Source organism: Pteropus medius, unplaced genomic scaffold (assembly GCF_902729225.1).
Source record: "Pteropus medius unplaced genomic scaffold, Ma_sr-lr_union100, whole genome shotgun sequence".
Taxonomy (NCBI): domain Eukaryota; kingdom Metazoa; phylum Chordata; class Mammalia; order Chiroptera; family Pteropodidae; genus Pteropus; species Pteropus medius.
The window spans coordinates 24,506,974-24,533,377 of record NW_024344378.1 but is presented as its reverse complement, the minus strand read 5'-3'; the positions used below and the strand labels follow the sequence as shown (position 1 = coordinate 24,533,377).

The 26,404-nt window shown below is 38.6% G+C and overlaps 1 protein-coding gene across 1 annotated transcript; it reads left to right on the top strand.

Annotated features, from left to right (window-relative positions):
• The first annotated feature begins 2,362 nt into the window (after positions 1–2,362).
• On the top strand, positions 2,363–26,404 carry LOC120609279 (cytochrome P450 2C18-like). Its single transcript, XM_039871693.1, has 7 exons — positions 2,363–2,756; positions 3,938–4,100; positions 4,270–4,419; positions 13,587–13,747; positions 14,950–15,126; positions 23,316–23,457; positions 26,110–26,404. Exons 1-7 carry the CDS (start codon positions 2,589–2,591, stop codon positions 26,319–26,321), a joined length of 1,173 nt encoding a protein of 390 aa, XP_039727627.1. The 5' UTR covers positions 2,363–2,588; the 3' UTR covers positions 26,322–26,404.

Sequence of the window (26,404 nt, the reverse complement as noted above, 5' to 3'; positions counted from 1 at the left end):
ACAACATGAATAAATTTTACTAACACAACACGAAGTGAAGCAACTATATACTAAAAAATACGTAATGTATGATTCCATGTATATAAAACTTAAAATCATGTCAAAATAACCTATGATATGTTACTGAATACATTTAGGAATGGGGAAAGTACTGAGTAGGAGGAGATTTAACTGGCAAAACTATTTTTCTTGACCTGTGTGTTGTTTACATAGTACATGTTCAGGTGATAATTTATTGAACTGAACATTTAGGACTTTCTCTGTGTATATTAGGATTCACTGAAAAGGTTTATTTAAAAAGAAACAGTTCTGATTCACAATTCTACCCTAGCTGAAGTTTGCAGTGCTCTGTCACTAGAGGGCTTCATGCCGATGCCCTTCTGACCATTCATCTGGGAAGCGATGGGAAATCCTTTGATGTGAGATGTCACCGACTTTGGAATTGTTAAACTGGATTCTAAGACCAGGTCTTGTACTGATGACCTATGACCTAGTAACACTGCACCGCACCAAGTCACCAATTTCACATTCCAAAGTCTAAAGTCAGGATTAGACTAGAGGTCTCTCATCCCTCTTTCTCTAATGATCTTTCACTCTACAAAAAGAGAAAGGACCAGGCAGGAGCCTCAGCAAGAGAAAGGAGGAGAAGAGCAGGGGCACCCATCTCTCAAGAAATAAAATGATTGCTTTAAAGAGAGCCATCGAGTTCATGTCATGCAAGAGAAAGTAGCGCTGCTCTGTCAGAATCCAGAGCTGTGTGAGTCAGGCCGCAAAGTCATGCTGCTCTATGTCCTAGATAAAGGGATTACCAAAACTGGACTCACTGAACTTCTAAAGGTTACATAACTAAACATTTCTGACCCTCGCTTTAGTCAACCCATGCTGCAGTATTAACACGGTTAATGTTTATTTGATAGTCACCAATGAAGGTAAGTCACAGATGACTCAGTAAACGCTGGGGAACTTGCTTGAGCTGAGTGTTTTTGATTAAGGAAGCATTCATGACCCAGAGGATGTGGGGCCAGAGCTCCACCACCTGCAGTCTGTTTGTCCTTGGCCGAGGCGCTGAAACTTCCAGGCCAGCTGCCTCACCATTAAAATGGACATAATTTTACCTTAGGCAAAAGTAACTGAGTGTATCAAAAGAGACATGATGGAGGTGTCATTCTGCCTGGTAACATGAGGGACGAAAGTATGTGCTGTAAATGAGGTCTTGACAAGTCTTAGTTTTCCTTCTCAAAGTGCTTCGAAATAAGCGTGCTAATCAATTTAGGACAGATAAGATGATATCTTTACAGAATACATCTTTGTACAGTAATCTAGTAATGTATATCATCCTAGTGATGTTCGGATCCTTATGATCACTAAGTGTCACCTCATGATCAGGTCTGCGTGTTATGCTAGTTCTGTGCTATGAGTCTTTTTAGTTAAGTCCCTGTCTTCCGTCCCCCAGAGAATCTACGTCTGTTGTCCTGTCTAAAATCTTTCTTCCTTGCTGTGCATACTTCATTCCATTGGTTCTGACAACATTAGGCCGGAAAAGCAACAGAGAAGGCTGTGTCTGAAGGTGAAGGGATGTCTGAAGGTAGGGATGTGGGGAAAGCCATGGTTTTTCAAGCCCTCTCCCTGAATTCTGTGACACGGGCTCTTTCCTCAGTGACCTGTACAAGTTTCACTTCTGCATTGAAGGAGAGAGGAGAATCTTCATCTTCTGTTCTTCTCTTGAGAATCTATGGCTCTTTTATCCTTGGAGTCAAATAAGGGCTTCTGTTCAATGTGGAGCCGGTTATTTTGTGAACACTCGATGGGGTGCCCATTCAGAGAAAATAATGTTTTGGGAGTTTTGTTTGTTTTCCTAAAATTGCTTTGGAGGCAGCTGAATCGTAAGCCATAGAGCACCATGATGGGCACTAGAGAATATAAGTTGCACCCCCAGTTATGTCCCTTATGAGCTGTGTGTCACTGGATGGGTGTCCTATTCTCTCTGAGATTCCCCATCTGAAAAGTAAAAATAATTTTTTTCAGTGTTTTTTTTCTTGATGGGGGAGAGTTTGATGTTAAAATGTGTGTAAATTAGCTAATGACTTGATTCATATTTAGATATTCAAAATTAATGATTTGTGTTCCCTAGTTTATGTTTAGCTAACTATAGGCTTTTATAATCAAGGAGAAAGTAAACTAGTATTCGATAAATCATTAAAGGATAAACAATTTTTTATATACAAGGATTGCCTCACAGGTTATAAATTCTGAACTGGTCACGAATCTGAGAATCCAAAATATTGAGCAATTTTTTGAGTCGTTTATTTATTTTATTGATTTTCAACCAAATGAGATGTTAAAAAAAAAAACAAATAAAACCCCAATATCTGGGCTGCACTTCAAACTTGTCAAACCAGCATCTCTAGGGCGAAACATTACAAAGAAGGAGACAAATGGGCTGAAGTCCCTTCAGAAAAGAGATTAAAATAAGTACATCTAGCTGATTAATCTCCTTGGGAGTCAAAGAGGCACGGGGTGAATAGTAGAGAGTGTTATAAAAGTTTGGATTTTAAACTCCCAGGTGCCTAAGTAAGAAGAAAGCTGTAATGGATCCGGTTGTGGTCCTGGGGCTCTTTCTCTCCTGTTTGCTTCTCCTCTCCCTGTGGAAACAGAGCACGGGGAAAGGGAACCTCCCGCCTGGCCCCACGCCTCTGCCAATTATTGGAAATATTCTACAGCTAGATCTGAAGAACGTAAGCAAATCCTTAAGCAATGTAAGTATGTCTTATGTTCCTCCAGCAGGTTGCAAATGGTAAGCAAATTAATATCTACTTTTAAATAAAATATATTTACCAAAATATATTTACATAAAATACAACATAGAAAATGAAATTGTTAAAATATATCATTGGGAAGAAAATACTCCCCGTGGAGCATTGTTTTGATTTGTCATGTCAAGAATAGTGGAGTGAAGTAATGCATTGTGTGAGAGAGATACATTTAGGTCTTTGTATAGTGGAATCAAAATAATAAAGTGGCAAGAGATGGGAGAACTGCTCCTCATGATAAAGGATGTGTCTTTGATTAGAGACTTCATTCAAGAAGTCATCTACTATATAAACAGTGCGTTTTGTTCAGAATAGCCATGAAAATTGAACTTTTCTGAAGAAGCCAATTATGCCTGATATCAAGGAAATAGTTCTGGGATGAGGACCAGCATAAGTGAATGAAAGAAGAAAATAATCTGTCTGGGCCAGCTTGATGATAACAGATCTGTCTGCATTCTGCACAGAGCTGCTGTCCGTACCCTATAAATGCTGCAGGTGAAAGAAATTGTTCTTCCATGAGATGCCGCACATCCTGGCACTGCCTCTGTGGTGCTCACTCTGCTCTACAGTAATAACACCAGTGGATCATAAACTTGACCAGGCCTTAGAAACACGTGGGCTAATTTAAAAAATATAAAATTTTAGTATTCATCACAGGGCTACTGAATCAGAATTCTTAAAGCAAGAGCTCTATATATGACCGTGAAGTGGTGAGCGGGGCATTGGTCCAAAGGTGGGCTTTGAGTATTGATGTATTGCTCAAGGATCAGAGGTCAAATAAGAAGGAATTCAAATGTTAGTGTTCTATGTAGTAGCTATGGGATGCTGGGGATAAATTAGAATTTACTGACATCAGTATCCTTATTTGTAAGTGGGGCAAATGAACCTGCTGAAGGTGCTGCTTTGAGGATTCATTGTAACACATGTACAAATTAGCCAAGTATTGCCTGGCACATACGAGATAGTCGTTAACCACCATCCTCATATTTAATTATTCACTTTTGAAATATTTTCAGCTGTGGGGCACAAAATGAAAACTTAAAAATAGGATAATAACATCGTTAATCAGGCATGATATATTATCAAATTGTAACTTCTTTTGCTAATGTTTGCATCTCCTTTCCCAGCTCTCAAAAGTCTATGGCCCTGTGTTCACGGTGTATTTTGGCATGAAGCCCATTGTGGTGCTGCATGGGTATGAAGCAGTGAAGGAAGCCCTGATTGATCGGGGAGAGGAGTTTTCTGGAAGAGGCAGTGCCCCAGTATCTGATAAAACTAGTAAAGGGCATGGTAGGTGTGTGTGTCTGTGTGGGCAGCATTGGTACTAGAGGTGGGAAGGATGGAAATAGGGATTTGAATGATCTTCAGAAGAGCTGGGCCCATCCGTGTATGAATCAAGTGTGTGCTCTCTTTCCTGGCCTAGGATTTCTCTCTCAGTTTCTGTTTCCCCTCCTGGTAGGAATCTTGTTTAGCAATGGAAACAGATGGAAGGAGACCCGACGCTTCTCCCTCATGACCCTGCGGATTTTGGGGATGGGGAAGAGGAGCATTGAGGACCGCCTGCAAGAGGAAGCCCTCTGCCTTGTGGAGGAGCTGAGGAAAACCAATGGTGAGTGATTCTCTCTGCTTCTGACCTTAACAGACTGTTCCCTTCTCTAATGACATCCCTGAAAACAGTTCATGGGGCCCGAGTGTTTCGTCCGGGAAGTTGTGGTCAGCCCTCATGTGGAGGAGGGAGGGTTTGAAGCAGAGCCAAGGGAGGTTTTGTGCATCTATGCTAGTAGTGTGTGTATCTCCACGGTTGTGTGGGCACACAGTGTGGGTATAAATGTCATTTAATCCTATTCTGTCTTGAACTTTGTTTGATTGTTTTCGAATCAGAAATCATGAAAAATAGTTTTGAATCATTTTCTGAAAGCGTTAAGGAGTGATGTTTATCCTATAGCATGAATGTGGGTTATTTATTCCAGAGTATTTCACCAGGTGATATTTATCAAGTGGACATGGTGAGAATGAGCTCATCACACTCTAATGGAGCATATAACAAGTGACATGTGCCTTTACTTAACTGGATTATATTTATACAGTCAGCCCACACATGTAGGTGAAAGTTACTTCCAGGGACCAGGCATACAGTAATAATGCCAATCATAATGCCATCTATGGTTTTAATTGCTTAGGCAGATTAGTCTCATCAGTTATGATTTCTATGTATAGTCAGCACTATCTCAAAAATATGGGCATTTATTATTTTTTGTTACCAAATACCCACCATATTGATTTATGTATTTTGAAGATATGCTACATCATAACTTTTCAAAATACCGAAATACCAAGGTAAGGAATGTTTCATTTAACGAGATTTGAACCATTATCAATAATAACTTATCCTGTCTTCCTTCAGTGGTATTTGCTCTGTTTTCAGTTTGCTACACTTTTCCCCAACTTCATTACATTTTGGTAACTAGTACATGGTCATTATTTACCTCCCACTGCCTGATGTAATGACCTCTGAAGTGCTTGTCAAAGTGACTGATGTTCAGCTTGCATTACAAATTCTACTGTTTTTAAATTCTTTCTTCCATATTAAGTGAAAGGAAAGACTGAAAATCATGTTTTACCTGTGAATCACATACAGACAAATGCCCAAGTCCTTTCAAATGATCCTCGAACTAAATTAATCAATCTAGCTCAAATAAAAGTTGTCTTAAAACTTAGAGCCCTGAACATTTAAAGGAGCCTGGCATGGAAGCCTCTAACTACACGTTCCCTTTTATTCCATGCTCTACCATTTTTCCCCACACTTAAAAATAAAATGTATAGTGAACAAACACATAACATAAGATCTACCCTCTTAACAAGTGATTACACATACATTCCAGTATTGTTGGCTATAATCACGCCGCCGTGCAGCAGGTCTCTAAACCTTTCCGTCTTGCATAACTGAGACTGTTCTCATTGAACCGTGACTCTCTATTTCCTGTTCTCCCAGGCCCTGGCATCTACCATTCCAGTTTCTGTTTCTATGAGTTTGACTACCTTGGATACTTCATATAACTGGTATCATGCCACATTTCTCCTTGTATGATTGGCTTATTTCACTAGCATAATGTCCTCAAGGTTCATCCATATTGTAGCCTATGACAAGATTTCTTTCTTTTGTTTTTTATGGCTGCATAATGTTTCAGTGCATGTATTACCAAATTTTCTTTACCCGTTTATCATTGATGGACTTTTAGTTTTTTGTACCCTTTGGCTACTGTGAATGGATAATGCTGCAATAAACATGGGAGTACAGAAATCTCTTCAATATCCTGTGTTTTTTCCTTTAGATATGTATATACCCAGATGTAGGATTGTTGGATCTTATGTTAATTCTTTTTTTAATGTTTTGAGGAAACTCCATGCTGTTTTCCATAGTGTTTGTGCCAATTTACATTCCCACCAACAGTGCACAAGTACTCCCTTTTCTCCTCATCCTAGCCAAACTTGCTTTCCTTTGGCTTTTAATAGCCATTCCAAGAGATGTGAGTTGGTATCTCATTATGGTTTTGATTTGCATTTTCCTGATGATTACTGGTGTTGAGCACATTTTCATGTACCTGTTGGCCATCTGTATGTCATCTTGGAGAACATGTCTCTTCAATGCCTCTGTCCATGTCTAATTGGATTTTTTTTCATTGAGTTGCATGAGTTCTGTATATAGTTTGGATATTAACCCTTCTCAGATCGATGGTTCGCAAGTATTTCCTGCCATTTGATAGGTTGCTTTTCCATTTTGTTGATAGTTTGTTTTATTGTGAAGAAAAGCTTTTTAGTTTGCTGCAGTTCCGTTTTTTAAAATTTCTTAATACTTTTTGCTTATTTTTGTGCTTTTGGTGTCATATCCAATAAGTGCTTGCCAAGACAAATATCCAAGATCCATGTCTCTAAGTTTTCTTCTGGGCTTGTTTGGTTTTAGGTTTTAGATTTCAGTCTTTAATCCATTTCAACTTAAGTTTTATGAATGGTATAAGGTAGTGCTTTTGTTTCATTCTTTTCTATGTGAATATCTAGTTTTCCCAACACCATTAATTGAAGAGACTGGCCTTTCTCTTTGAGTATTATTGTCTCCCTTACCAAATATTTATAGATAGTGTATGTGCAGGCTGATTTGGGGCCCTAGGTTCCGTTCAGTTGGTCTGTGTCTGTTCAATGAAAGTATGGTACTGTTTTTACTTCTTAGCTTTGTAGTGTAATTTGAAAAGAGGAAGTTTAATTTTTTGACTTTTTTCTTCTTAGCATTGCTTTGGGTATTTGGAGCCTTTTGTGGTTCCATATCAATTTTAGGATTATTTTTAATATTTTTATGAAAAATGCCATGAGAATTTTGAGATAGATTGCACTGAATTAGCAGATGGCTTTGGGTAATAATAACATTTTACAATCTTACTTTTTTTCGTCCGTGAACATGGGATATTTTTGCATTCATTTGTTCTTTCTGTGATTACTTTCATCAGTGCGTTCTGAGAGATGAGTGTACGGATTTTTCACCTTCTTAGTTGAATTTACTCCTAAATATTCTATTTATTTTGTTATTTAAAATGGAATTGTTTTCTTTATTTCTTTTTCAGAGAGTTCCTTTTTAGTGTATACAAACGCGATTGCTTTTTGCATGTTGATTTGATATCCTTCAACATTAGTGAGTTCATCGATTAGTTCTAACAGCTTTTAGTGGAGTCTTTAGGGCTTTCTAGATGGATTGTTCTGGTTAGGGCTCCAGTACTATGTTGAACAAGAGTGTGCGAGTGGACACTTTCTTGTTGTTTCTGATCTTAGGGGAAAATCTTCCTTTGAGCATGATGTTAGCTGTGGGCTTGACATATATGGCTCTTATTATGTTGAGTAAAGGAATATAGAAGTGCATTTATCATGAAAGAATGTTGAATTTTGTCAGGTTCTTTTTCTGCATCTATTAGAATGATTATATTATTTTTATTTTTTTATTCTGTTAATGTGGAACATCGTACTTACTCATTTGTATATGTTTGAAAAGGTTTGTGAAGGTTTGGCAATATTTACCAGTCCTTAAATATTTGGTCAAATTCACCAGCGAAACCATTGCTTCTGGGCTTTTTGTTGTTTTTTGGGGAGGGAGAGGTTTTTGAATATCTGACTCAAGTACCTCATTCCTCCTGATCTTTCAGATTTTCTATTTCTTGATGATTCAGTCCTGTACATTGTATGTTTCTAGGAATTTTCACATTTCTTTTAAGTTATCAAATTTGTTGCGGTGTAATTGTTCATAGTATTTCTAATGTTTTTGTTTGTTTGTTTTATTTCTGTGGTATCAATTACAATGTCTTCTCTTTGATTTCTGATTTTATTTGCGTCTTCTTGTTTTTCTTAGTCTATGTAAAGGTTTGTCAATTCTGTCTTTTCACTTCTATACTAAAATTAATAATGGTTTATTACCACCTTTATTTTATTACAGTATTCTGTGTTTGTCTCTATATTACCTATCTTGGCAAGCTTTATACTTTGGTATGGTGTTGTGTTGCTGTTCAGTGTCCCATTGTTTCATCTTTAAGGAATCATCTTAGAATGTCTTGTGGTGATGAATTCCCTCAGCTTTTGTTTATCTGGGCAATATTTGTCCTGTATTTTGAAGATTGTTTTGCTGAAAACAGTGATCTTGGTGGGCAGCTTTTGTCTTTCTGTACTTTGAATATATGATCCCATTTCTTTCTGGCCTTCAAGGTTTCTGCTGAGAAATCTGTTCATAGTCTTATGGTGGTTCTGTTGTATGTGACAAGTCACTCTTGTCTCACTGCTCTTCAAATTCTCTCTTTGCCTTTGCCTTTTATAATTTTTTCCTCTGGCTTTATTGAAATATAATAGACGAAAGTTGCTCACATTTACATTGTATAATTCAATGAGTTTTTTTTTCCCCAGAGATCCACATAACTCACAAAGTGATCACCCGACTAAATCTGATACCCATCTTACCCCTTACGTATTTATTACAACATCATCTTTCCCATGCTATATTCTACATCTCCATGTCTATTCTGCAACTATCCATTTGTAACTCTTAATCCCTTTGCATTTTTTCCTGTCCTCCCAGCCCACTTCCCATCTAGTTGCCCTTAAAATATTCTTTGTATCCACCAGTTTATTACTGCTTTGTTGTTGTTGTTGTTGTTGTTTGTTTTGTTCTTTAGATTCCACATGTACATAAAATCATGCGATATTTGTATTTATCCAACCCATTTCATTCAGCACAATATCCTCTAGGTCCATTAAGGCAATATCTTTTTCCAGCCCCTTTCTTTTAATCTGTGTGTGTGTTTTAATCTGACATGAGCCTCTCGTAGGCACCATATGTAGGAGTCTTGTTTTCTTATTTATTTGGTCACTCTATCTTTTGGTTGGAGCTCTAAAGTCTTTTCTATTTGAGGTACTTGTTGATAGGAATGTATTATTACCATTCTTTATTTGTGTTTTTTATACATGTTTTTTCTCCTTAAGGAAGACCCTCCAACATTTCCTGTAATACTGTCTTAATGATGATAAATTCCTTTAGATCATTTTTGTCTGGGGAGCTCCTTATCTGTCCTTCAATTGTAAATGATAGATTTGCTGGATAAAGTATAGTTGGTTGTGGATCCTAGGATTTCATCACATCAAATATTTTGTGCCTAGCTCTTCTGTCCTGTATTGTTTCTTTTGAGAAATCAGAAGAATGGATGTTCCCCTGTAGGTAACGAACTGCTTTTCTCTTACCGCTTTTAAGATTCTCTCTTGGTATTTAACCTTTGGCATTTTAATTCTGGTGCGTCTTGGTGTGGCCCTTGTTGGGTTCACATTTTGGGGGACTTTCTCAGCTTCCTGGGATTGTATTTTTATTTTCTTCATCAGGTTAGAAATGTTTTCCATCATTATTTCTTCAAATAGCTCTTCAACTTCTTGTTAACCTTCAAGTAACACAAAGACAAAGATATTTTTACATTGAATTATGTCCCATAGGCTCCTTGAGTTATTATTACAGTCTTGGCTTCTTTTTGTTTCTCATTCTGATTGAGTGTCTTTGGCTTCCCCATATTCTATATTGGTGGTTTGATGCTCTTATGTATTCACTCTGTTTATTCCACCTAATATACTCTTCATCTCAGATCATGTGTTCTTCATTTCTGACTTGTTCTCTTTTATATTTTCCATTTCCATTTTCATGTTTTTTATCTGTTTGTTAAAGTTCTCGACACTTCCCCTAAGTTCATAGAGCATGTTTATAACCAGTGTTTGGAACTCTGCATCTCTTAGATTGCTTGACTCCTTTACTCATGGATCTCTGATCTATAACCTCATAAGGCTTCTACTTCTTTGTCCTTGCATTTTAGCTGCTTTTTTGTGTCCGTTTCTATGTAATAAGCAAAGCTCCTAAGTGGCTCGGTTGTATTAGCATGGTTTTGTGTAGTAAGTGTCTAGTGGCATAGACTTAAGAGGGGTTCAGCTGTAGGCCAAGTTTAGCCCCAGCCTGTACTCCTATGGAGCGACCTGTTAAGATTTAGCAAGCAATCTACAGACATTGTGCTTATAGTTGCCTCAAGAAATCACGCCTAATCCGAGGCCAGCAGCCACTATTGTGAGCCTTGGCTCTACTCAGCAAGGAGCACCAGACTCACCAAGGATACACCTGGCTGTGGCTTGGGTAGGACCACAATTTGGGGGACCTGGAGTGTCAGGGAACCCTCTGGGATGACCACACTCTCTTATCCAGTTTGATGATGTCTCAGCTATGGCGGTGCTGCATACACATTGAGAAGAGGAGAGAGCTCAATAGAGGAACAATGGATACTGCCAGCAGTTCTGTCCAGGAGAGATCCAGCTTCTGTCCCTCAATCTGACAACTTGATTTCCTCCTGTAAGTCGCTGGTGCCCCCTGCACAGCTGACCTGGTGCTGGTGTCACAGCGAGCAGGTCCATTCCCGCAAATGTTCACTCATGGACACGGTCCCTTTAAGAGGTGTCTGCAGCTGCCAGCTGCTGCTGCTATGGCGGACACCCAGCAGCCTAGTGTCTTCGCCTCGTCCTATTTCCTCTTGTTGCAGGATGATTTCTTATTTCTCTCCCTAGTGGTAGGGCTTGCTCGTCTAGTCCTGGGCAACTTTTCTTGCAGTTTACTCCATGTTTTTGTTGCAACTTTTATTTGGTCGCAAGAAGGATGAACAAAGAATCTATCGTGTATGCCAATTTTTTCTCTCCCACCTGTTGACAATTTAATTGTAATGTAGCTCAGTGTAAATTTCTTTTGTTCATCTTGGTTGGAGTGCTTTGGCCTTCTTGAGGCTAGATGTTAATTTTCCTTATAGAGAAGAGAAATTTTCTGCCTTCATTTCTTGAAGTATGCTTTCTGCCCCTTTCTCTGTTCCCCTATAATACATACGTCGTACCACTTATGGGTGTTCCATAAGTCCCTTAGGATTATCTCACTTTTTTCATTCTTTTCCTTTAGTTCTTCTAATCAAATAATATAATGATCTTTCTTTGAGTTTGCTGATTTTTCTTCTGTTTTTCTTCAAGTCTACCATTGAAGCTATCTAGCAATTTTTAGGTTTGTTATTGTCTTCTTCAGTCCCTCAAATTTTAGCTCTCTGGTTATTTTTTTTATATGTTCTGTTTCTTTGTTGACATTTTTATTTTCTTTATGTATCATTTTCATGATCTTGTGGAGCATCGTTATCACTTTTAAATTATATCTTTGGGCAAGTGGTTTCTTTAGGATCATTGTCTGGATATTTGTTTTGTACTTTTGTTTGAATCATGTTTCCTTGTGCTTTGTGTGTTCCCTAACTTTGTTTTGGGATCCATGAATTTGAACAAATACACACCTCTTCCAGTCTTTATGGACTGGCTTTGTACAGGGCAAAACCCTCACCAGTCATCTGGGCTAAAGACTCTAACACCCCACTCTCCCCTCCCCCCCTTTTTTTTATCAACTTCTCTGGTCCTGTGTGTACAGTTTGGCAACTAGAGAAGCTTGCCAACTTCTTTTTCAGGAGCTAGTAATCTCTTGCTCCCTTTGTTGTCTCTTTGTAACACTGAAAGTTCTTTGGCTCAACATAAGCAAGCTACCCAACTGTCCTTTTTCTCCAAAGTTAGTAGGCTCCCCCTCTGGGCCCTGAGTCAGGTGAGAGAGATTCCAGTCTCTTAGGTAGCACTCCAAAAAGCCACAACACCACGCGTGCGCTCCAATTCTTTGCTTTCTCCTTAAAAAAAGAGCCTTCTCAAATTGTGCACGTTCTCTAGATTGTGCCAAGTCGTGCTGGCCTCAGCAAGAAACTACTCTCCTCTCTTTTATTCTCATTGGTCTCAGACATCTAGACTCTGCCAGTTTTTTCAGTACTTCAAGTGATATAAGACGGACACCAATCCTTCAGGCAGCCCACAGAAAAGCTGGTACATTGGCGGCATGCTTCCTCCTTCTCACAACTGGAGGCATTCTCTTCCACAATTGAGTTATGGCAGATTTGAGGAGATAAAGTGAAATTGCTTGTTACCAGTTTTAATGTGGCTATCCTCAGTTCTTTGCTCTACTGTGCCACTGCAACTTTTTAACTGGAATCTGGAAATCTCGTAAAGGAATTTTAGTCTAATCATTGCTAAATCAGTGTTTCTGTGGTGGATAAAGGGGCTGGGATTTCTTATTCTACCATCTTCCCAGTGTCATTTTGCACAACACTTTTAATTCAAGTCATCCTAATTATATCTACAGATGGGAAGTTTGAATCTCTTTGCATATAATGATCATTCATTGATCATTTGAAGGCAAAACTTTTATTTATGATTCTTTACAAAAAAGAAAACTTTACTGTAATTTCTTTACAAAAAATATGATACACTTGATTTCAATGATGGAAAAAATGTATTCATTAAATTATATTATTCTATTGATGGCTATACAGAACAATATACCAGAAGTCCACATAGGGCAGCTTTTCCCAAATAAATTATTTTTTGCTGATGATTGGAAATGATGGACATTTACTTCCAAAGGAGGGAGACTTTGTAAAACATTGAAATGAAAAAATAAAAGAATTGCATTTACCAATTTACCTTTTGTGTGAATACCCTGGGATTGATGTTTGAAATAAATTTTCTCATTTTATTTTTACTTCAGAGAAAAAAATTGATCTCATAATAATTATTCACTTGTATTAGTTTTACTAGTCATGCTACATGGGTAATTCCTGCCTTTTTACACTTATTCCTTTAAATATATGAATTCACCCAAAATCTCTGTGTTTTTAACTTCCCATCTGCTGCTTTTACCCATGATTCTTCCAAGTATTTATTATACGGAACACATTTTGATGTCCCTAACTATCCCATCTCTATATTAGCACTTAATTTTCTACAGGCTTTGCAGACCGATAATATTCAGCACTGATAACTTTCATTATGAAAGGTTGTAAAAAATGTCCTCTTTAAATGTTTTCTTTTTTTTTCCCCCTCCAAATTAACAGACACCTTGGGTGGAAAGAGTACAAATAATGGTATTGGATATGAATTGAATATATATTTTTTAGAAAGTCATTATTTAACTAGTGTGGTTCAAATACCAGCTCCAGTTAGGGTATAAGTGATTTGTTGATTTTATGTATGTTGGATACTTTGATGTTGAGGGAATTTTTAGAAAAGATTTGCTTTAGAGTTTCTAAAATTACTTTTACTTATTATTTCATAAAGAAATGTATACATTTTCATGGTGTTTTAAAATTGTTTCTGATCCTTTAGCATCACCCTGTGATCCCGCCTTTATCCTGAGTTGTGCTCCCTGCAATGTGATCTGCTCCATTATTTTCCAGAAACGTTTTGATTATAAAGACCAGACTTTTCTAAACTTAATGGAAAGACTGAATGAAATGACAAATATTCTGGGCTCTCCATGGTTACAGGTGAGGCCAAAATCATTTCTTCCTGAGAAATACTTTATGTCTTTTTCTTCATCAAATTTAAAGCACTGTGTGCACTGAGCTGTGAAGTGAACGTGTGAGCGACACATTCCTTCCCAGAGCTGAGCACCACGAAGTGCTCATCTGGGAAAGATGGCTGATTTCTTAACGATAGGCTAGAAAAGACATGCCAAGAATTCAATCTCATGGACCTTGTCCAGTCGTTTTTCCACTAAATTCTAAAGCTCCATTTCCTGTAAAGTTCTTTAGTAACTTAACAAAAGTATGCCTAGAGCACTAATGGACTTCTGGATTCTTCTGGAAAGGCTTCATTACTCACAAAACTTGTCATCCAGTCAACACTTAGAGACTTCTTTGGCACATTAGTTGGCAGTACTACAAGAATGTAGGAAGGAAGAGAATATCTCCTTCAAGAAGGGAGACTATGTGGGACCACAGATGCTCCCAGGGAACACTAACTAGGGTAGGAGTGTTAGATGATTCAGGTGGCATCCTAGCTGACAAGGTGAATATTCTGAGGATGACAAAATGATCGGTTACTGCAGTGTACAAACCGTAAACAAAAATCACGATTTTGGCTGTGTTGAGCTGACATGTTCTGTACTCTGCCTAAAAGGTAATGATGTGATCTTAGAGAAGTCACTTACCTGCTCTGGTGCCCAGTTGCTTTACATATAAAATGTTGAGTTATGTTTCATGGTGTCTTCAGGACCCACCCAATTCTGCAAAACTCATTCAATGTCTAGGCTACTAGACATTACTAGAAAAAGGAAGGTTACCTTCGTGCTCTATATCAAGTGGCCCAAATTCCTTCACCTCTGCTGTCTCCTACAAAATGCGAATATAGTATTCTGTGCCAGTCCATATTTCAAGATAATAGGAAAGAACTGATGTAAAAATGAAAGAATTAGTAAAAAGTTGGTTTTCTACTATAAACATAATGTCTGAGAATAGGACATGATTATCATCTGGGCTCCCCTGGTCAGAATTTTCTTCATCAAATATACTTTTCAGTGTAGAAAGTATGTGCTTGTAAAATGAAAATTCCACTCAAGACAGAGACTATTATTTATTAATATTGATTAACATTTACAGTAAAGTTTCTCATCAGGGTTTGGCATATGGTATGTGTCTTCATTAAGTATTTTTTTTTTTACCTAATACAATATCATTTTCTCTTCTAGCTCTGCAATGCATTCCCTATTCTTCTTTATTATTTTCTGGGAAAGCATAGGAAAATCTGGGAAAATAATGTTTATTTTAAAACTTATATTATGGAGCAAACGAGAGAACATCAAGCAACCTTGGACATTAACAATCCTCGGGACTTTATCGATTGTTTCCTCATCAAAATGGAGCAGGTAAAACGTTAACAAGAGCTCAGTTACTTGACGCTTGTGAATTTTGTAGCTCATTGACTATTTCTGCATTTACCTGCTATATTTCTGTGATAAGGCAAGAAATTCTGACAAGTATTTTAAAGACCAGCTGTGTGCATGAATCTACACTGTTATAGAAGCTATTAAATTGTTAATTTAAAATAAAATTGTTAAATAAATGGAATACGTTAATCTTGTTCTTTAGGTAACTAATAATCTACCTGAGGAGAGAGAGAATGACACTGTAGTTGAAATGGAAATAATTACAAAGAGTTAGAAAATGCAAAATAGAATGCTGCAATGTAAGGAAGGACATGGCCATTGCACACAATGTGTAGGAGAATGGCAAAGAATGGCTTAACCTAGCTGGGCTTCCTGCATGTCCAGTTTCTGGAAATGAACCTTAGCATATTTGCAGTGATGGACAGGGGTGGAATTTTCAGATAGGTGAATGAGGTTTGTAGAGGTGCATGGGTTGTTGTAGGAAAGAACAGGTCAATAAACGATAGAAGCTTTGCTGGGAAAAAATGGTATATTTGATAGAGGCTTTTTATTTCTCTTGTGACTCAATAAAAGTTGTGACAGAAACATGGAGCAAGTATCAAGTAGCAAGGAAAATCGCCTGGGATCGTAAAAACAGAAGCACTACAACTAGGGAGACAAATAATCAACCTGCAAGCATAGAAGGTAGGAGGGGTCGAAGTCATGTGGCTGCTGGCCCCAAGTGGCTGAGTGGCACAGAGGCTACAGCAGCGGCAGCCAGCAGCTACAGACACCTCTTAAAGGGGCTGTGTTCACGAGCGGACTTTTATGGTGATGGACATGCTCTCTCTCAGCACGAGCACCAGGTCGGTTCCACAGGGGGCACCAGGGGCTTGAACGGGGATACTGAGTTGTTGGGTTGAGGGCCAGAGGCCAGGATCTCTCCCAGACAGAAGTGCTAGTAGTTTCCATTATTCCTCTGTTTAGCACTCACTCCTTCCAAGTCTGAGAACTCAGCACCACCATAGTTGAGAGGTCATCAAACCAGATTTACAGAGATTGCTTTGCCCAGAGGATTACCTGAAACTCCACCACCTACAACACGTGGTTTCACTCAACTCACAGCCAGTTGTGTCCTCAGGGAATCTTGGACTACTTGCTGAGCAGAGTCTTCACTCACCTGGGTGGCAGCATGGTTTTTTGAGGCGACTATAAGCACAGCATCTGTGGATTGCTTGCTGAATCTTAAGAGGTGGCCCCATAGGGGCACGGGTTGAGGCTAATTGGCCTGCAGCGGAACCCTTCTCAGGACTGTGCCACTGGACACTTACTACACAAAGCCATGCTAATAAGACCGGGACACTTAGGAGCTTTCTTAGTACATAGAAACAGACACAGAAATGCAGCCAAAATGGGAAGACGAAGAAGCAGAATCCATATGAGGTCACAGAACAGAAATCCGGGAATAATGGAGTCAAACAATCTAAGAGATGCTGAGTTCCAAACACTGGTTATAAGATGCTCCATGAACTTAGGGGAAGTGTAGATGAATTCAGCGAGAGAACTTTAAAAAAAGATAAAAAATATGAAAGTGGAAATGGAAAATATAAAAGGGAACCAGTCAGAAATGAAGAACACATGTTCTGAGATGAAGAGTATATTAGGTGGAGCAAACACAGTGGATTAATAAGAGGACCGAAGCAGTGACATAGAAGATGGGAAAGCCAAGGACACTCAATCAGAATGAGAAGCAAAAAGAAGCCAAGGCTATAATAATCATTTAAGGAGCCTCTGGGACACACTTAAATGTAAAAATATTTGTGTCATAGTGTTACTTGAAGAAAAACAAGAAGTTGAAGAGCTATTTGAAGAAATAATGAAGGAAAACATTTGTAACCAGATGAAGGAAATAAACATACAATCCCAGGAAGCTCAGAGTGTCCCAAAAAATGTGAACTCAGAGTGCCACACCAAGACACATCGGAATTAAAATGCCAAAGGTTAAATACCAAGAGAGAATCTTAAAAGCAGTAAGAGAAAATCAGTTAGTTACCTACAGGGGAACACCCATAAGATTGGCAGCTGATTTCTCAAAAGAAACAATTCAGGACAGAAGGGCTTGGCACAAAAGGTCAATGTGATGAAAACCCAGGATCTACAACCAAGAAAACTTTAACCAGCAAAGCTATCATTTACAATTGAAAGACAGGTAAAGAGCTTCCCAGACAAAAATGAGCTAAAGGAATTTATCAACACCAAGCTTGTCCAACACAGGAAATGTTGGAGGGAATTCTTTAAGAAGAAAAAAATGTGGGCGTGACATCAGATACATTTGGAGTGAGAGATGTCCCCAGATCTCGCCCCTTGAAACAACAATAACTGAACATCTAAACCTCAACAAAAAACATCCAAACTGCATACCAGCACATGTGAGCATGGGACTTCCGAATAAGAGCTACTACAGATCAGAACTCCGGAAGATGGCCAGTATACTGGGAGTAGCTAAGAAGCTTCCTCTTGCAGCTGGAGCTCCCTGCAGGAGGAGGAGAAGGGGAGAAGGTGTGGCTCGTTCCCTGAAGAGCCCTGCCTGGGAGAGCCGTGAGCACCACGAGGCCATTGGCAGTGTCCAGGCATCAGGGCAAAAAGCAGAGAAGTGGGGATTGCAGAGATGTGAGGATGTCAGAGAAACACCAGTTGCTTATTATCGGCTGTGGTTGCAAAAGGCAAGGCTGTGCTGCAGACCCCATCCCCTGACCAAGGGGGCCCCTACCCACATACCTTCCAAGTTCGGACACCACAGAGTCCAAGGGGAATCTGAACGAACGCTACTGAATCTGTCACTAACACTGATAGGGATTGAGAGCGAGGGTAGCAAGCATGATTGAATATCTATAAGGAAAAAAAAAGGCGTTATTAAGACTTTATACAAAGCCGGGATCAAAGAGGCTTAGACACCACCTACTGTAAACCAAAAGAAGAATGTTTTCTTTGCAACGGGCTAAAGAGAGACTTTTATATAATAAATCTTTCTGGGAAAAAAGCAGAATACACTTCCATTAATGCCCAGGTAGAGAAATAGTCCATTAATCACCATAAACATCCAAGGTAACAAAGAACCTCAGAAAGAAAGAGAAAAATCTCCACAAAAAAAGCTTAAAGACATAAAAATATGTAATTTAAATGACAGAAATTTCAGGATGGGACTTCTGAAAAAACTCAGTGAGTTCCAGAACAAGGCATATCAACAATTTCAGGAATTGAAAAAAACAACTAGATAAGCAGATCAAGAAGATTGAAACCCTTGAAAAGAACAGGATAGATCTTCTGGAGATAAAGAACACACTGCAAGAGATGAAAAATGAAATAGCAAGCTTGAGAAATAGAGACCACCAAATGGAGGAAAGGATCAGTGCTATCGAAGACAGAAACCTAGAAATAAATCAGAAGGAAGAAGAGAGAAACCAAAGAATGAAAAATAATGAAAGAGAAATACAAGAACTAGCTGAGACCATCAGGAGAGGAAATGTAAAAATAATGAGCATTTTCGAAGGGGAGGAAAAGGAGCAGGGATTAGAAATCATGTTCAGACAAATAGTTGATGAGAATTTCCCAAATCTAAGGAATGAACTGGAGCTTGGAATTCAAGAAGTCAACAGAACACCCAATTATCTCAATTCAAAAAAGGCCTTCTCCAAGACATATTGTACTAAAATTATCAAAAATCAATGACAAAGAAAGAATTTTCAGGGTCGCCAGGGAAAAGAAGACGGTAACCTACAGAGAAAACCCATTAGATTATCGTCGAACTTCTAAGCACAAACCTTACAAACCAGAAAGGAGTGGTATCAAATATTCAAACTATTAAACAAAAGGAACTATCAGCCTAGAATAATGTATCCAGCTAAGCTCTCATTTAGATATGAAGGAGAAATAAAGACCTGTCCAGACATACAAAAATTGAGGGAGTTCTCCACTAAGAGGCCTGCACTACAGGAAATACGGAAAGAGATTAGCTCACGTAAAACAAAATGTCAACAAAATACATAACTAGGAGCAAGGCAGCTAGTAGGCAGACAGAAGCACAGGAGTGCAACTCTTACTAAGAACATGGCATTATAAGCTTAAACAATATGAAGAGAATTGCTATAGCAAGATAGTAATGAACGTTCAGCATACATAGGGATAAAGTGAGACAACAATGACAAAAAGGGGAGGATTCAAAGATCCGAATTCGCAAAGGGTACTGGAGATGAGGCATGTGCAGAAGAAAATGGATGACTGTATATATATAACTATCCTGTACATATTTGTAATGGTAACCATATGCCAAAGATTCAGACCTGAAGTATATTACCATAAAACAAAAAGAGCCAGAGGGAGAGACCACAAAACCCAATTGAGCATAAAGAAAACAGAAACACAAGGACAAGGAAGCAATGGAAACACCGAGCTACCAGAAAGCAGAAGATAAAATGGCTATAAGAAGACTTCATATTTCAATAATTACCCTAAATGTAAATGGAGTGAACTCACCAATAAAAAGGCACAGAGTTGCAGATTGGATCAAAAAACAAAACCCAACCATATGCTGCCTCCAGGAGACAGCTCAGTTCCAAAGGCAAATATAGGGTCAAAGCGAAAGGGTGGAAAAGGATATTTCAAGCAAATGGCATTGAGAGAAAAGTGGGAGTAGCGGTACTAATATCAGACGAAATACACTTCAAAATATAAAAGGTAAAGAAAGATACTGAGGGACACTTCATAATGATAAAGGGAATCATGCACCAAGAAGACATAACAGTTATTCATATCTATGTTCTCCATCAGGGAGCCCCAAAATATATAAAGCAATTAATTATTAACTGACAGAAGTGAAGAGAGAAACAGACCAAAACACTATCGTAGTAGGGGACCTAAATACCCCACTGTCGGATATGGACAGATCATCCAAACAGAAGATCAATAAGGAAATAACATCCTTAAATGACACATTAGACCAACTGGGCATAACTGACATTTACAGAGCCTTTCCTCCCCAAACAGCTGCTTATACATTCTTCTCTGGTGCACATGGAACATTCTCAAGAATCGACCACATACTGGGACACAGAGATAGCCTCAACAAATAGAAGAGGGTTGAAATCATACCAACCATATTCTCTGATCATAATGCTTTGAAGCTGGAGATCAACTGTAAAAAGAAATCAGAAAGAATCACAAATACATGGAGATTAAGAAGAAAAAATGTATCAAAAACATGAATAAAGAATGGTAACAACTACAATCCTGTCAACAAGTACCTCGATGGAAAGGAATTAACTGCTCCCCAAAAAAGACAGATTGGGCGGAATGGATAAGGAAAAAAGCCCCCTACATATGCTGCCTACGAGAGACTCACTTGGGATTGATGGACACACCGAGACTAATAGAAAGGGGATGGAAAGTTATTGCCTTGATAGACCTAGAGGGTATGGTGCTCAATGAAATAAGTCAGATAGAGAAAGACAAATATCGCATGACTTCACATACATGTGGAATCTAAAGAACAAAATAAACAGCAATGGAAATAAACTCATAGATACTGAGATTATTTTGAGGGCTACTAGATGGGAAGGGAGGTTGGAGGGACAATGAAAAAGGACAAAGGGATTAAGAGGTTCAAATGAATAGTCCCAAAATAGACATGGAGATATAAATTGTAGCAAAAGGAAAATAGTTAATAATGTTGTAATAAATATGTAAGGAGGAAAAGGGGAACTAGATTTAGTGGGGTGATCACTTTGTGAGTTATATAGATCTCTGATCACTAGGCCGTACAACTGAAACTGGTATATTTTTGTATGCCAACTATAATTGAGGAAAAACCTCATTAAATTGTACAATGTAAATACAAGCAACTAATTGTCCATTATATTTCAATAAGGCCGGAGGGTGGGGGAGAACCCTTAACTGAGTGTAAAATAAAATCAATTGGCGAAGGTATGGAGTTGGAAGTTGGTGTCTGTAAGCACGACTCCTGCACCATTTGTTGAAAAGACTACTTTTTCCCACGTGAATTACCTTGACACCCTCGTCGAAAATCACTTGACTGCAAGTGTGAGGGCGTATTTCTTTGATCTCAATTCTTTGTCAGTAACGTATATGTCGGTCCTTATGCCGGTAGCACACCATCTGGCCGTCTTAATTACCAGCATTTTGTAAGTTTTGAAGTCAAGCGGCGTGAGTCCTCCAAGACTGTTTTTGATTTTCAAGATTGTATTGGCTATTTTAGGAACCTTGAATTTCCATATGATTTTAAGGATAAACTGGTCAGTTTCTGCAAAGCAGACAGTGAGGATTGCATTAGATGTCTGGATCAATTCATGGAGTAATGCCAATTTAAAAATTGAGATGAAATTAATATACCATACATTTATCACTTTAAAGTATATAATTTAGTGGAATTTAGTGCATTCACACAACTGTGCAACCACTCGCTCTCTCTAACTTCAAAACTTTTCTGTCACTGTGCTAACACATACCACATCCATTAAATGCTCACTGCTCATTCTTCCTACCCCGTCGTGTGGTAACGTGTAAAAAGCTCTATGTCTCTATGTATTTGCCTATTATGGAAGTATCAGATAAAGGAGCCATAGCATTATGACTTTCTGTTTCTGGCTTCTTTCACATAGCATGATATTTTGGAGGCTCATCTAAGTTGTACTATATATCAATGTTTTGTTATGATTTATGGCTGAATAATATTCCGCTTTATGTATGTTCCATGATTTGATTATCCATTATTCATTGAGACATTTGTGTCGTGTCTACCTTTGGCAGTTATAAATAGTGCTGCTATAAACATTGTGTACAAGTTTCTTTATGGACATGTTTCTTTTTTGATGGGTATATTCCTACGAGGGAACTTGATGAGACATATGGTAATTTTATGTCTACTATTTGAGGAACAGCCAGACTTTTCCAGAGTGACTGCAACATTTACATTCCCACCAGAAATGCACAAAGATTCCTCTTTGCCCACATGGTTGAAAAATAATTGACATGTAAAAATTGTGTATGTTTAAAGTGTACGTACTGTTGAATTGTACACCAAAATCTTACTGGATTTTGTTAACCAATGTCACCATGATAGATAGATAGATAGATAGATAGATAGATAGATAGATAGATAGATAGATAGATAAAGTATACAGCATGTTTTTTTTTACATGTATACTGGAGGTGATGCTCAGCAGTTGGGCAAGGCTGCTACTTCCTTCCCTGCCAGTGAGAGCTACAGAGTGCCCTCTGTCTGAGGCTTCCGAAGATTCCCAGATAGCCAGGGCTTTGAACTTTTCTCCCTGCCTGGGTGGGCCATGCGCTGTGATCAGCAGCTGCCTGGTGTGTAGTCTATTCTTATCCATAGAGAATATGTTCCAAGGCCCCCAGTGGATGTCTGAAACTACAGATAGTACTGAACCTTATATATACCGTTTTTCCTATACCTTCATACTTATGATAAATTGTAATTTATAAATTAGGCACATTAAGAGATTAAGAACAATTATTAATAGGAAAAGAGGACAATTATAATATCTTTCACGATAAGGCCCAAATTTACCTATTCCCACTAATTAAGATTGTATATGTCTACAAATAAAAGAAAACCTATTAAAAATGGCTTTAACAAATAGTGGGTTTATTTAGCTCATGTAAAAGGAGCCTTGTGATGTGTCAGTTTAGGGAGAGTACAGAGGCCTTGAAGATTCAGAGAGTCAAATACTTTCCTTTTTTGTTTCATGCATACTTAGTATATGGGCCTCATACTTCATGATTAAATCTCTTGACCCAGAATGGTGTCCACTCTACCTTCTCCTTCACATCTTTCTTTTAAGTAAAGAGGAAGAAAGAGAGGAAGTGGCTCCAATAGGTTTCTGCTTATATCTCACTGGCAAAAACACTACTGCATGGCTACCTCATGCAAAGAGGCGGATGAATGTAATTTCAAGCAGGTGAGGGATAAGGCAATAGGAAATGATGTTTCAGTCAACTAACTTATAGTTTCTTACCATAGTACATAGTACTTTTTTCTAAAATTGTACCTTACAGGTTGGGTGTTGACTTACCCTTATAATAATGAGTTATTTTGTACTAACTGTAATTCTGGCAAATTAATTTGTCAAATAATTTCATCAAATTTTTCCTAGGAAAAGGACAATCCACATTTGGACTTTGCTTTCGAAAACTTGGCAGTTACCGTATATGATATCATTGTAGCTGGGATAGAGACCACAAGCAGCACCTTGAGACATGCTGTCCTCCTGCTGCTGAAGCACCCAGAGGTCACAGGTATGCTTAACAGGGCGGGCGGGCTGAATTTCAGAAAAGATGCTGAGGAGACACTGCTAGTGAATTCCATCTTGTTTCTCTTAGTGAAGCTTCATTATCGAAATTTTTGTTTGACCTGCTTAATTTTCCAAATGTAAAGAAGGGTTAATAATGGGACATCTTTAGGTAATACAGGCTGATACCTGAGAGGAGTGAAGAGACCGTGGGAAGTAGCAAAAGGAAAAAAGGAGAACAGTGTCTCTGTTTTGCGGGAGGATATCTGTGTCAGGCACAGCTGGCATGTACTGGCCTGGGACTGGATATTGCTTTTATTACAAAATGCGACTCACTTTGAACAGCAGTTGCATTTTCCAGACATATCTCCTCATTCTGAACATGCAGGGTTCTAACGGAAACTCCCCTATTGAAGCATAAGTGGAAACCCTAGAGTTAGCGAGGCTGCTTGAGATAATTTCCAAGTCTACGAAATGTTACAAAAACTAAATTCACAACCAAATTCTAGATATTCGGGCTTAAGGTGTTGCATAAAGGAATTTTGTTGTTTCAGGTGTCTGTTTACCCAAAGTTGTTGTTTGTCACAATGAGAATTTCCGGGAAAGGCGTCAATAATTTTATCTTTTATAAAGTGCTTAATGTCAGAAATTTCCCTTTAGAGAGTTACAGTTGTTCATCGGAGCTTGGAATTATACATCATGTATGTCAGCATCCCACTAATGTCTTACACATAAGAATTCCCCTTTTAAAGCCGGATAGGAGGAGGTCAGGGCACAGCGGACAAATCTTCAAAAATTTCTGAAACAAACAGAGATGATTGGGGGGAGGGATGAACTCAGCAGAGAGGAAGAAATTGTAAACTCAGTGTCAGAAGAGGAAGTTACATGTTGAGGAAAAGTTCTTTGTGCTCATACATCCCTATAAGTTTTTGAGTTTAGAAATATCAAATACAAAGAAGGTAAACAGAGAAACAGGCTGAAAAACGGGAGCTCTCCCTGCTCAGATCCCTTTGACAACTCCTTTTTATCAGCTAACTTTTTTCCCCCACAGGAAGAGAGAGGTTTACTCTCTAGAGAATTTGAACCTAAGAGGCCCCACCCTCAGGGACACTAGGCAGTGACAGGGAACGAGCGAGCTGTAGGGCTGAAACGAAAGGTGAAGTAGGCATCTATTTTTCGAATTCAGAATCTCTTAGCTCCTTTCTCTGTCCGGCTTCCTGAAACTCAGCAGCAGCCAGATACAGGAAACTCCAGAGAGTTAACAGCTCTGGAGGAAAGACTCTGCCTTTTGCCAGGTAGATAGGAAATTCTCTTGACGTTTATATGAGATGAATGAAATAAAAACATCCACCCTCAGACACAAGGTCATGGGATTTCAGAACACCAGGATTAAAAAGAAAATCGCAAAGACTTTAGGAGAGCTATGTCATGCCATGTACAAGGGTTAGAATTCAGAACGCCATCAGACTTCTCAAGAGCGGCATTCCCATTGTGTGTCAATGAAAAGAGTGTTTGTTGACAAAAATTGTACCCCCTCTTTTCCCTTTCTCATCCAAATGTCTGAAGTCATGTCAGAACAAGTCATGGGCTCGAGGAATCTGGGAGCTTTCTGGAGAATGAAAGTGTAGGGGTGGTTGCTAGATACCAGGACTAGGAAATATCCACTACCAGGTGACTGACTAGATGCCTACTTCGCCTTTCGTTTCAGCCCCAGGTGGATAAGGCAGGTGTGAGGGGAGGCGCCGGGAATGAAGGAGTAGTGATTGGTTACCAGAGGTCTCCTAACTATAGGGAAGTTATTCTTAGGAGGTTCAAATGTCTACTTCAGTATTTGGAAACATTTCTAAATGAAACTGTAGCGAATTATGAATTGAATGAAAGAGACATGGTTCAGCCCAAGAAAAAACAAAAATGAAACGTGATCATCATTGTCCTACCAGGGAGCATTGTTTACGCAGTCAGAATGACGTTAACATGAATATTCTAAGAGCCAGAAGTCGGGACCCAACTATATTGGGGAAAAGGGCATTATGGGAATTGTTTGTCTGAGTATATTCTGTGTAAGGAAGATATGGGGAAATAAATTCTCACCTACCATACCAGTAAATCAGATATTGTCTACAATTAGGTAACTAAGAATTAGAAACAGAGTCATTGTTTAGCAATAGATCATAAAATGCCAAAGAATCTACTAGAAGTTTCAAAGTAGTAACATTGGAAAGTTGGAAGATAAAGAGAGTACCATTGCAAATTGCATACACACAGTACACAAGTACACAATACACATATATTATAATTTAATTTTTCAACAAACATATTATGTCGATATAAAATTAACATTTAACTCTTTTGTGAAGGCCTGTAATTTCTTGACAACGAAGTTCTGTTTATTTTTTGAAACATTCCATCAGTTCTCTTTGTATTATCATGTATGCTGATATTCAGGTGCGTGTTGATGTATCTTAAGCATAACTTGTAGCAGTTATCTTTACCTATTGTGGCGATTATCTCCCTGTGTCTAGGTGTATTTCTGGGCATATACTTGATGTTTATAACGATGTTGGGATACGTTCATAGTGCTCCATGCATCCCTGAATTGGTATGTAAATGTGGAGTGTGTTTTTCCATTTTTCCGTCACTGTTACTTGTGCCTTCTCAGCTAAAGTCCAGGAAGAGATTGACCGCGTGATTGGCAGACACCGGAGCCCCTGCATGCAGGACAGGAGCCACATGCCCTACACGGATGCTGTGGTTCACGAGATCCAGCGATACATCGACCTCCTCCCCATCAATCTGCCTCACGCAGTGACCTGCGATGTGAACTTCAGAAACTACCTCATCCCCAAGGTAACATTTGCTTCTCTATACTGACCTCAGTGGTCTGGAAGTTCCCATTTTCATGGCATTGGTCCAATTCCTTCTGAAGAAAATATGAGACAAGGACAAAAATCATA

What these genes read in the sequence shown, in the direction of transcription:
- LOC120609279 (XM_039871693.1), top strand. Translation starts at nt 2,589, where the DNA reads ATGGATCCGGTTGTGGTCCTGGGGCTCTTTCTCTCCTGTTTGCTTCTC. An exon ending in TAAAACTAGTAAAGGGCATG is followed by an intron (nt 4,101 to 4,269) that starts GTAGGTGTGTGT and finishes CCCTCCTGGTAG; the next exon opens with GAATCTTGTTTAGCAATGGA. An exon ending in GGAGCTGAGGAAAACCAATG is followed by an intron (nt 4,420 to 13,586) that starts GTGAGTGATTCT and finishes CTGATCCTTTAG; the next exon opens with CATCACCCTGTGATCCCGCC.